The sequence below is a fragment of the Rhinatrema bivittatum genome, chromosome 5 (assembly GCF_901001135.1).
Source record: "Rhinatrema bivittatum chromosome 5, aRhiBiv1.1, whole genome shotgun sequence".
Classification (NCBI taxonomy): Eukaryota; Metazoa; Chordata; class Amphibia; order Gymnophiona; family Rhinatrematidae; genus Rhinatrema; species Rhinatrema bivittatum.
The window spans coordinates 322,848,626-322,861,587 of NC_042619.1; the positions used below are offsets into that span (position 1 = coordinate 322,848,626).

General features: G+C 49.6%; 1 protein-coding gene across 8 annotated transcripts in view; it reads left to right on the forward strand.

Moving 5' to 3' along the window:
• The first annotated feature begins 511 nt into the window (after positions 1–511).
• Positions 512–12,962, forward strand: part of PNPLA4 (patatin like phospholipase domain containing 4) — a 624,040-nt gene continuing 611,589 nt past the window's right edge. For 6 of the 8 annotated variants that reach the window (XM_029604379.1, XM_029604381.1, XM_029604404.1 and 3 more), the window contains exons 1-2: positions 512–573; positions 4,757–4,907. In XM_029604379.1, coding sequence (XP_029460239.1) covers positions 4,825–4,907 — 83 coding nt within the window. In that variant the 5' untranslated portion in view covers positions 512–573; positions 4,757–4,824. Of the gene's footprint in view, positions 574–4,756; positions 4,908–12,962 lie in introns of those variants that run through there. The other 2 variants (XM_029604389.1, XM_029604398.1) reach the window with 1 other exon arrangement.

The following is a 12,962-nucleotide window of genomic DNA, read 5'->3' on the forward strand; positions in this document are numbered from 1 at the left end:
GCCGTGACGTCACGCCGTGAGCGCCGAATCGCACAGGCGCGCATTCATCCAGGCGGAGGAGCCGGAGGCGAAAGCGGCCTCCGGCAGCCCCCACCGGCAGTGAACGAATGCGCGCCTGTGCGACCCGGCCCGCGGCCTAGATTGAACACGCGCCCACCCGGATCCCGCCGCCGCTACCGCCGCCCGCCTGAAACCAACGCGCGCCTACCCGCCACCGCGGCCTCGATTAAACACGCGCCCATCCGCCCGCGGCCTCGATTAAACACGCACCCATCCGCCCGCGGCCTCGATTAAACACGCGCCCACCCGGATCCCGCCGCCGCCGCCCGCCTGAAACCAACGCGCGCCCACCCGCCCCCGCGGCCTCGATTAAACACGCGCCCACCCGGATCCCGCTGCCGCCGCCCGCCTGAAACCAACGCGCGCCCACCCACCCCCGCGGCCTCGATTAAACGCGCCCATCCGCCCGCGGCCTCGATGGAACACCCGGCTCCCGCCGCCGGCCGCCTGGACCCACGCGGCCCTCCGGCTCCCGCCGCTGCCTGGATGACCGCACGATTCGGAAAGTGAGAGGTATTTAATTTTTTTTTTTTTCTGACAGGTTTTATGTGTCCCACAGCATTACATTTTCTCGATCATCTCTTTATCGCTTTTTTTTAAATTGTTTTTTATTGTGTTTGAGTATCTTAAGTGGTGTCGATGGATTTGTTACTAGACTCAGAGTCCTAACTCCTACTAGGGGGAGGCGGTAAACTAACACGTTACGGCCGCGGCAAAACAGTGCGTTACTAAGGAGATAATATCAGCGCCCATTATAGTATTGGAGGGGAATAGCTAATTCCTTCATTATACAGCTAATTCGTTCATTTACACATCATTTACATGCTGGGTGCGGAAAGGGTTATGTGTCTATTTTAGGAAGCGCTAAGGACGCGTGAAACTGGAGACTGTATTGCTGGACTGCCTTACTCGTCTGTATTGTGCGCTCCCAGCTCGTTACAGACGGGAAATCTTTAACTGCACGTTACTGTATCGACCTGTTAGTCTCTCAGAACAAAATATCTTACCTGCTGTACTTTTAAAAAGCAAATCAAATTAACAAACTAGCATTTCATACAATTAAATTATAATCTTCTGGGGCGCAATTTATATTTTTGTCTGTGTTGCATATACCTCATAATAGTAACTCTACTTTTCCAGTTTATATAGACTCTTTATGAGAATGATGTGCACCCCAATGATTGTAGCGGTATGCATGAAAAAAAAGTTTCAGCACAGTTTCCTGTTTCATTTGGCTCTTTTATTTCTGAGCAGAATATCATTTCTTCATTTGGGTCATTGGTTTCATTTGTTTCCACTAAAGTCAATGGGGGAAGCAATGCATCCTATTTTTGTTTCTAACTTTGGGGTTTTCTTTCCAAGTTTTATCAAACTCGCTGAGAGGCAGAGGCAACAGCACCCCAAGGCACCAAGATTGGCATAAACCCCCCAAGGCACCAAAAGAGGGGCAAAGGGCACTGATCTTACAATACCTGAATGTAATCCTTTTCCTATCTTACAAAGCAGTTATTGGTTTGTGATAAAGAGTATTATTCTAATTTATCCATCTGAAACTGCAGATTTCCAAGCATTGACAAGCTTAAGCCACTTCTTTCCTTGTATTGCCTGCTGTAAAGGCCAGATAATGTCCATAAAACTTAGTCAATCAATATCCATTCCTTTTGTGTTATTTTTCTTGTCCTCAGCAAATCTTGTGCTAATAAAAAACAGGCACTGATATTTGCCCAGTGACAGAGAAAGAAAGAGACTAATTTAATCCTCATCTATTAACTGCACTGACCAAGCTATTAATACATCCATCTTGTATACTAACAATCAGAGTTATCATCAACTCTGTCCTGAGGCAACTTGGATTAAATCTAAACCAGCTACACCTTGCTCACTCTAATCTGAGCCTGTCTTCCCCCCTTCTTTGGACCTGAATATTTGATAGGGATGTGGAATCATTTTACCCGAATTAGGCAATGTCAACGAAATTGCCTAATTTGGAATGTTTTGGGAGAACCGAAAAAAGATTGATTTTTTTTCTGAAATTTCGGGAAAAATTTGTGTTTGAGTTAGTGCGTGCTAACAGGAGGTAGCGCGCACTAACTCCTGATAATGCGCACTAACCCGAAAATCGGGGCCCCCAAAATAAAAAACCTGAACCATGAGAAAAATGAAATTCATGCGGGGGGGGGGGGGGGGGCCGAAACGAAGCCCGACATGAAATTTTTATCTGAAGCACATCTCTGATATTTGAGTCAGGACAATTGGAATGTGCAGTAATTTGAAATAAATGCATATTTTGTAACAATAAGTCAATTTTGGGTTTGTTACAAACAGAACAAACCAAACATCAACTTAGCCAAAAATATCCAAAAATGTATGGATATATTTTATTTTTTAAATGGGGCCTTCCTGGACCTCCTTTTCCCCATCTCAAAAATGAAATAAGGCCTCCCAGCTTTCACATACCCTTTCTGCAGGTTATGTACTATAGAAAGGGGCAGGCGCAATCCCTCGTCACTTCTGCCTTACTGGCTCCTGCTGGATAATGGGGTTGGCCAGCCCAGAGGCCAGCATCAATTTTCCATTATCCAGAAGTATATGGCCATAGAAAAATTTGGCATAGGACAGCCTTAAGAACAGCACCATTTTGTTTAAGGCCATATGCTTTATGACTATGAAATATTGGTACCAACACCTTTGTCCAGCAGGAGCCAGCAGGGCTTAAATAACTTGAGATCACTCCTGCTCTTTTATACATTGAAGTCCCCATGGAATGGGTAATTGGGGCTGGGTAATACCTGGCTAAGATGCCAAGGAGGCCATATCTCAGCTGCAGCAGTGGGGCCAGTGAGGGGATGGGGCGGAGGGGTCTACATGGAGGCCTTGTTTTAGGTCCTTTTTTAAAAATATAAGGGTTTCTTTTTCTTTGGAAAACAAACCAAATCAAACATTAATGGCCGAAATTTCGATTGCCCGCACACACAAATACCAGGGGTTACGTGCGTGGCTGGGCCATGTGCGCTCCATGTGCATTTAAAAAATTGCCCAGCCTCATGCGTTTCTCGCGAAAGATGCAGAAGTGCTGGGCTACTGAAAAGAGGTAGGCTGGGGGAAGGGTCTGGGCAGGGAGGGGGACGGCCCGGACAGCAGCCATTAGGCCTTGTCCCGGGGAAGCTTACTTCTGTTCTGAAGCAGCAGGTAAGTCAAAAAAACAAAAAAAATGTAACTAGCTAGGTAGGAGTTAGGGGTTGGGGGAGGAGAGGAGAGGGGACAAGGTAGGAAGGATAAATAGGGGTATATGGAAGTTCCCTCCCTTAACTGGAGTGGACTGGGAGGGAACTGGGGAAGGCCTACTTGCGTTGCTGCACATTGATTTAGAAAATCCCCTCCCCACCGGCGCAAGCAAGTCACAACCCGTCCACACATGCATGAGCGGGAAATGTATTTTATAACATGCACACGCCGATGCACGTGCATGGAATCAAAACACAAATGTTTGTGGTGTACATCCCTACAGGACAAGTGGTTAGCTTAAAGGCTAGAAACCAACATTTAATGCTAACTGCTGAAATACTGAATGAAACAAAATGCACAGAGAAAGTCACCCTAACTAGCATGCTGCACTTCTACTACTGCTACTACTAAAAATTTACATAGCACTACAAGGTATATGCAGCCCATGCCTGTCATTCTAAAGAGAGAGGGTGGAAGAGAGAGCAGAAAGGGAAACTGAATAGGGAGTAAATTAGTTGCAGCTTGCTCAGTACATCTGAGCAGACATATTACAATATGGAAGCTGTTAGTGGCTATCAGTGTAGCATTTAATCTCTAGCTAAGGGTTATTAGCATTAGTAACAAGGTTGGGACACATTTCTCCTTTTTAGATGGAACCTATGTGGTTTCAAAAGTTTATGTTCTGCAACATCTTTATTTTTTTCTTCCAATAAATGGTATCACAGCTTAGTAAATGCCAATATTTAAGTACAAATTCACAGCATATAAAGATCAGTGACATCTATTCATTTATTTATTTGTTTTTTCAATTTGATAGTCCACCTTTTCCTAAGAAAGGCATAGGGCAGATTACAACAAAGATGTGAATTGCATAATGTATGTCAGGGAGGGAACATAAAGAACATATGAACTGGGAATTGAAAAATGAAATGCTGTAGCAATACATGCAATTCACTGATTTCATTGTAGAAAGAAGATATCTAGCAAATAAGATAGGAAACACAGCACATACTAGAGTACGACACTGTTTGCATAGTTAAGGGAGGATATTGAAAGCTATCGGTGCTTTCAATAGCGCAGAAACAATTATCTAATACCCCTGTGAGCTCCATGTGCTTCTGGTAGAGCATCCTATAGCTACTGGTTTTAAGGTCTTGAAATCAAACTGTTTCTGCGCTATTGAAAGCACTGATAGCTTCAACAACTACAAGATTTTTCCAAAGGTTCAGAAGCTGCAAGAGAGAGACTATTTCAGATTTTATAAAGCTAACCTGAACAGACCATGTCCTTTCTGGGCAAATGACAAGCGTTGTTCTATTAAAGATTGCCATGTAGAGCCATGCCCTGAGCTCCTTGTGTGTGGGCGAAACTCGGCCAGAGTCGGGCATTTGTTGGGCAATTTTCATTATTGTAATAAAGAATATTTTTAAGAACTTTCAATCTATCTCCTTTTTTGTTCAACTGGGCTTAGGTAGGGCTAGTGGGTGACATCATCAAGAGGAGGTTTTTCCTGCCACTGTGCACATATTATGTGCATGCATGCAAGCAAGCACGTCTACGGAGAGGCCAGACGCGGCAAGATGGCGGCTGGATCTGGTGGCATTCCTGCCGCATGAGCTCACGTGAGTGCTGAGAATCCTAACATTACATTATTGTTGTTGACATAAATGAGAATGTGCCCTTCAAGGCTAAGATGTGTTTCCACTGAGAGCTGATGGTCAATATTGACCCCCAGACTACATAGAGTCTGAGAGTTAGAAGATGGTCTCTGAAATGGAGAAGGGGGGTTACCGAGTTTGCCCAGACCAGATTACCCAAAGAAGCTTTAATTTGGATGAGTTGAGTTTGTTTGTGGTCACTGAGCCATTGGGTTACTGCTGACAGTCATTAAGATTAGAAATGGTGAGCTTTGACTTTGTTTTTCATTATTACATATATTATTAATAGCTACACAAAATCTTATATTGCTTACGCCAAAATACTAATATCAGGAGAATGAGGGGGATTTAAACATTGATTTCATATACAGCTGCGGGAAAACAGGCTGGCTGGGTTTACCGTGCTAAGGGAGAGAACTATGGCCTAGATTCATCATTTGCTATAAATTTAGTGCCCGCAGTAAAAAAAGGGGCATGGTTAGGTTAATTTTCCTGGTACCACATCTCATAGGTATTTTGCTACAATGCGCGTAAAATTTATCGCACCTGAGTTACTGACAGGGCAGGCTTTTATTGCAATTGGAGTTGGGCTGCTTGTGAAAGAGAGAGAGAGACTCACAAAAATGTTAACTATTTATATCACTGTAAGAGGGAACACTAGTAACTAGGGTTGAGTTTTGTGGGGGTGAGGTGGGTTTTGGGGGGCAGTTTTATATGCGCACTCATATGTACGAACAACTGGATGCTGGGCTTGATGGACCCTTGGTCTTACCCAGTATGGCATGTTCTTATGTTCTTAATATGGTACAAATCTACTTTTCTTTCAATTTTCATCACTCAAAATCAGATTAAATTTTCACTGATAGTAACTGTGCTGTTTGTACATATGAGTGTGCATGTAAAACTGTTCCCCAAAACCCAACTCACCCTACAAACCTTACCCTGAGTTCATTATGCCCCCACTTACAGTGGTATAAAAAGTTCAAATATGTGAGCCTCCACAGAGGTTCTCTCTCTCTCCTCTCCCCTTCCGTCTCCTCTCTCCCTACTCCCTACCGAACCAGCATTTGTGATAAATACCAACCGGTAAATCACAGCTAGCTCAGGCATTATGCACGGAAAAAAGGTGTGGTTATTTCCGGTGTTAAATCCCAATATAATGTACGTTACTTTATCACATGCCATATTAACCAACCCTCATTTCCATTAACTCCACCCAAACTCCTCCCACTCAACTACTAATTTTAAATTTGCATATGTATTTCATGATGCAGTATTTATCACTTGTGGTACGATCACACCTTAACGCATTTTGATAAATGACCCTGTATGTTTCTAAATAGGGCAGCTGTATGGGTTTTTCTCATATCTTTCATTTGGCAGTAAAACCTCATAAATTTAGCTGTTTGCTGAAAACACTACAGCTCTACCCTTCTGAATAGCAGGACAAGTCACTGATATGGCAAAGTATCTTGCATTTCATTGACAATATGAAAAGAACATATGCCTATGATTTTACCAGTAAGCATTCATTAGCTTTACAAAGTTATTATTTCTGCCCGACTATTTTGATGGCTTTCTTTAAACTGCTTACAAGTTTTTGGTGTGCTGATACAAGACACTTTCCCTACTGTATGAATTCAGGAGCAAATGTTTTCCTTCAGTTATTTAAATGAAAAAGTAAACAATGTAAATGTCCTGAAAAAGGACCCAGCAACTGCTGACTTGTTTAAGTTTAACCATTTGCAGTTTGGTGTCTTTTTTATAACTGAACAAAGTCTTGTGATTGTCATGTTTGTCCACCTGAATATATAGAAATAAGGGTTAATAAACACAGCATAGATGATACCGTCTTATTGAGCTAACTCATTATACCTGTGACTTGCTTTTGAGATCTATGCTGCCTTCATCGTCAGTAAAGAAACAGTGTAGTTACATTGAGTTTAACCAGTACAGAATCAGCTGGGTATGAGATTACATATGCCATTTCCTGGCGTGTAGCCAGATGGACTCAGGACAAATGGGATAGTATCCGCGTGCTAGCAGTTGGAGATGGATCTGACGTCAGCACGGGGGCGTGTATATATCCCCACAGGAAGCGCAGCTGTTCAGTAATTTCCGTCTCCAAAGCAGTTTGGAGTGCCTGCACGCTGGTTCAGCGTGCTTTCCAAGACTACTTTCATTTTTGTTTTCTTCTCTTCTAGATTCTTCTCTTCAACACCTTTTTGAGCCCCGCGCTCCTCAGGGGCCGTTCTGGCCGTGCCCCCCAGTTGAGCTTCCCGGGGTGACTGCCGTGGTCCCCCGGAGGTGAAAGTCCTCGGTCCCGCCGAGGCCCTCGCTCCCGGCGTGGACGAGGTAGCGGGTGCAGTGCCTCAACCGCGGCGGTGAAAGGTATTGGCCCTTTCCCCTCGCAGCCGGAGACCGCCTGTGATCCTGCCCGGCAGCGCTGAAGATTTGGTAAGGCGTACGTCTCTTCACCCAGGTCTCCGCTATCTAGAGGACCGGCGGCGTGGCAAGCCGTGGAGGACGCCATTTGTGGCCTTACTCAGGTATTCCGCGCCTGTAATGGGCGCGGCTTTCTTTCCTCCTTGTTCTTGCTTATTGGCTGCCACTGTGAGTATGTGCCGCATATTGCTGCTGTATGTCTATTGACTGCCATTAGGTGTATCTTGCTACCTGCTTAGTATTGTGCGCCTATTCTGCTCGGCGCCTATTGCGGCCGCACACTGTTGCTATTGTGTGCCTGTTCTACTCAGCGCCTCTTGCTGCCACAGCCTGTTGCTATTGTGCGCCTGTTATTTTCAGCGCCTATTGCTGTCGCATACTCTTGCTATTGTGCGCCTGTTTCTACTCAGCGCCTATTGCTGCCGCTTACTATTGCTATTGTGCGCTTGTTTTGCTCAGCGCCTATTGCTGCCACTTCCTATTGCTATTGTGCGCTTGTTTTGCTCAGCGCCTATTGCTGCCGCTTGCCTTTGCTATTGTGCGCTTGCTCTATTCAGCGCCTATTGCTGCCGCATCCTATTGCTATTGTGCGCCTGTTCTAGCCTGCGCCTATTGCTGCCGCATAAGAAGCGCACGCTTGCTATATTTTGCTCATGGCTCAGCTCGCAGCCGCGGCCGCAGCTGCGCCGCCGCTTGCCCTAGACGTGTCAGCTCTGGGCCTCTGCTCTGCATGCCACCTTCGTGCCACGTGCGGTACTGACCCCGACTCCCTGTGTACCCAATGTGCGGCGGCCGGGGGACCCTCCGGCCAGGACCAATCTCAGCCGCAGTTTTTTGACAGTTCACCTGCGGCTACCCCGGATTTGGGAGGCAGTCTCGACCGCTCAGGAATCCCGGGGGATCTTGTACCCCGGCGTTTTGAGGCTGCTTCCATTTCCTGGGTGGATCTTTTTCAGGGAATTCATGCCTTTGTCCAGATGCAGACGGCTTCGCGTCCTGCCCCTACGGTCCTTGCTGCGCCTGTTCTTCCGGCGGTTGCTGCGGTTCCTGCGGTGGCGGCGTCTACGGCGCATGCTGCGGCTGCCGCCATGATGGCAGCCTCTAGGGATCCTGTTCCTGGACCCTCGCAGCCTTCTCGGGAGCGGGACCTCCCGTTATTGGACAGTCCCGATCACTCGGACCAGGAGGTTTCGCCGGACGAGTCCGAACTCCCGGACGAAGGGGACCTCCCCCCGGGGATTGCGCCATATAGGACTATGCAGCGCTTTTTCCCTAAGGAGGACCTCTCGGACCTCGTGTCTCAGTGTCTGGCGGAGTTGGATATCACTGGACCCAGTGCTTCGATTCCTTCTGCGCAGAACCCCCTGCTGGAAGGTCTTCGTCCTACAGCCCGCCATTTTCCTTTCTTGCAGGCAGCTCAGCAACTCATTGATTTGGAATGGGCAGCACCGGCGGCCTCATTTCAAGGGGGCCGGGCCCTGAAAGGCATGTACCCATTGGCACCGGCTCTCCAGGACCTCCTGGCATGCCCTCAGGTGGACGCCTTAATTAGCGCTGTGGTCAAGCGCACTACCATTCCTGTGGAAGGGGGTATGGCCCTCAGGGAGCCCCATGACAGGCGGATGGACGCCATTCTGAAGCAAAATTTTGAGGTGGCAGCTCTTTCTTTGAGGATTGCGGCCTGTTGCACGGTGGTCACTCGTGCCTGCTTGTCTCAGGTCCGGAACAACGCTCCGGCGGCTGACATGGAGCCCGCTCTTTCCTTCCTCACCGATGCCGCATCGGATTTGGTTCGCACCACGGCTAAGGGGATCTCGTCTTCCGTGGCCGCCAGGAGACACCTATGGATCCAGCCATGGTCCGCTGATACACCTTCAAAGTCTCGCCTCATCAAATTGCCTTTTCAGGGCTCGTTTCTGTTTGGCAGTGACCTTGATAAGCTAGTCGCTACCTGGGGTGCCTCTCCTACCAGAAGACCGGTCCAGGAGGGGACAGCGCTCCGGTCCACGGCCCTCCAAGGGCAGGAGCTCACAGCGATTTGTTCCATATAGAGGGCGCTACCAGACGCCGCGTCCTCCGGCCAGGAATCAGTCCTTTCGGTCCAGGCTGCGCAAACGGGGGAACAGGCCGGGCGGGGGTCCCGGTCGCATCCCACAATGAGAATTTGCCGATTCATCTGGGGGACGAAGCCATAGGGGGCAGGTTGACCCTCTTCTACCCCAGATGGGTCGAGATCACGTCGGACCAGTGGGTCCTTGCAGTTATCCGAGAGGGGTATTATCTGGACTTTCATCATCTTCCTCCGGACAAGTTTGTGGAGTCTTCATGTTCCCCGCTCAAGAAGGCAGCATTGGCGGCCACCCTGACGAGGCTCCTGACCTTGAACGCCATCCTCCCAGTGCCTGCCTGGGAAGTGAATTCTGGACACTATTCCATTTATTTCATAGTACCCAAGAAAGGGGGCACTTTTCGGCCTGTGCTGGACCTCAAATCCCTCAATCGGTACTTACGGGTACCGAGGTTTCGCATGGAAACTCTGCGTTCCGTCAAAGCCGCAGTCCAGCCTGGAGAGTTCCTCACGGCATTAGACCTGTCCGAAGCCTATCTTCATATTCCGATACATCCAGATCATCAGCGCTTCCTACGCTTCAAGGTTCTGGACCGCCACTTCCAGTTTCGAGCTCTCCCCTTCGGGTTGGCCACCTCCCCAAGGACATTCACCAAGGTGATCGTGGTTGTGGCGGCGGCACTCAGGCGGGACGGGATCTTGGTCCATCCCTACCTAGACGACTGGTTGATCAGGGCGAAATCCCGAGTGGAGAGCCTGCGGACAACCGACAGGGTGATCGCCCTTCTGGAAAGCTTGGGCTGGGTCATCAACCTCAGCAAGAGCTGCCTACAGCCTTCCCAGTCCATAGAATATCTGGGGGTACGGTTCGACACTCGGGCGGACACGGTCAGTCTTACGACCAAGAGACAGTTGAAACTTCGGCAGCGTATCCAGTATCTGTTGGGAACCAGTCGGCCGTTAGCTTGGGATTATCTGCAAGTTCTGGGTCTCATGGCCTCCACTCTGGATGTGGTGCCTTGGGCACGAGCCCATATGAGACCACTACAGCATTCCCTGCTCTCTCGCTGGAGCCCCCATCACCGAGCCTATTCCACGCACCTCCCTCTACCGGTCCATGTTCGGACCCAGCTGCGGTGGTGGTTGCGGTCCGACCACCTGAGCAGGGGGTCGCGGATGTCCTCGCCCACGTGGATCTTGTTCACCACGGATGCCAGCCTAAGCAGCTGGGGAGCACATTGCGAAGAACTCACCGCGCAAGGGCGCTGGAACAGGGAGGAGTCCACATGGAACATCAATCGCCTGGAAGCCCGGGCAGTCAGACTGGCCTGCCTTCGTTTCGCTCCACGGCTGCGGCACAGAGCTGTCAGAGTGATGTCCGACAACACCACCACGGTGGCCTACATCAACCGTCAGGGCGGAACCAGAAGCCGACAGGTATCTCTAGAAATCGCCCCACTCATGGTTTGGGCAGAGGCGAATCTGCGGGACATCTCCGCCGTCCACATTGCCGGGAAGGACAATACCACAGCAGACTTCCTCAGCAGGGGAAGCCTGAATCCAGGCGAGTGGCAGCTGTCCCCCACAGCTTTCCAGATGATTGTCGATCACTGGGGGATCCCGGCCATGGATTTACTGGCAGACAAGTCCAATGCTCAGGTACCCAGATACTTCAGCCGCAGACGCGACCCGTGCTCGCACGGCATCGATGCTCTGGTCCAGCCGTGGCCTCCGGGGACTCTTCTATATGCCTTTCCCCCGTGGCCTCTACTGGGTGCCCTCATCCACAGGATTCGGTCACACCAGGGCCTAGTTCTTCTGGTGGCCCCGGACTGGCCAAGAAGACCCTGGTACGCGGACCTCAGACGCCTGCTGGCAGGGGAGCCTCTCCCCCTGCCTCCTCTCCGGGACCTTCTACGTCAGGGTCCCATTCTGCACGAGGATCCGGCTCAGTTCTCTCTTACGGTCTGGCCATTGAGAGGGCTCGACTGAAGAAAAAGGGTTACTCGGGGCCTGTGATTAATACACTCCTCCGGGCTCGCAAGTGTTCCACATCCCTCACCTACGTACGGATCTGGAGAATTTTTGAAGCATGGTGCGACTCTCATGGCACCAGTCTACATGCCGCCACTATTCCTATTGTGTTGGATTTCCTGCAGGATGGACTTCAGAAGGGTCTCTCCCTCAGCTCCATCAAGGTTCAGGTAGCGGCACTATCGTGCTATGGGCCCAGGAGAGGTGGCAAGACTATCGCCAAGCACCCTGATGTTTCTCGTTTCCTGCAAGGCGTCAAGCATATTCGTCCGCCACTAAAGTGGCCTATACCCTTATGGAACCTTAATCTGGTTCTGGATTTCCTTGCGGGATCCACCTTCCGACCCCTTCGGGGCTTGTCTCTACGGTCTCTAACCCTGAAGTTGGTATTCCTGCTGGCCGTATGCTCCGCACGCCGCATCTCTGAACTACAAGCGCTGTCCTGCCGTGATCCCTTTCTACGTATCTCTTCGGAGTCTATCCATCTTCGGACGGTTCCCTCCTTTCTCCCTAAAGTGGTTTCACAATTTCATCTTAACCAAACCATATCCTTGCCTACCACGGTAGGTTTGAAGAAATCTGAAGAAGGCCGTTTATTACGCCATCTCGACATCGGCAGATTGCTGCCCAGGTATCTGACAATGACTCAAGACCTGCAGAAGACAGACCATCTGTTCGTCCTACACAGCGGGAAGAAGCAAGGTGAAGCGGCCTCTCGGCCCACCATTGCCCGCTGGATTAAAGACGTTGTCAGAGCCGCCTACGTGGCGGCTGGGAAGGCTCCGCCTCTACAGGTTAAGGCTCATTCTACCAGAGCCCAAGCGGCGTCTTGGGCTGAATCCTGGATGCTGTCGCCGGCGGACATCTGTAAAGCGGCGACATGGTCCTCCCTCCATACCTTTTCTCGGTTCTACCGTCTGGATGTCCAGGCCAGGGAGGACTCGGCTTTTGCGAGGGCGGTACTGCATGGTCCTCAGGCAGCCTCCCGCCCAGGCGGGGTGTAAAGCTTTGGTACATCCCATTTGTCCTGAGTCCATCTGGCTACACGCCAGGAAATGTTGAGATTACTTACCTGGTAATCTTGTTTTCCTTAGTGTAGACAGATGGACTCAGCATCCCGCCCAGCTGCCTGTGTACATGGGTTTTCACTGATTCCAGGTAAGCCTTTGACCTTTGTTTTCCTAAGAGCGTACACTCTGCCAATATCCGCGCCTTCCGGTTGGGAAGGCTGGCGGTCTCCAGCCACTGTCAATCGGTCAGGGGAGGCCTGTTTTCACTTTTTTTTTCTTTACCTTTCATTGAGCGTCAGTACACACATCCATAACAGCTTTTGCAAGGAAGATTACTGAACAGCTGCGCTTCCTGTGGGGATATATACACGCCCCCGTGCTGACGTCAGATCCATCTCCAACTGCTAGCACGTGGATACTATCCCATTTGTCCTGAGTCCATCTGTCTACACTAAGGAAAAC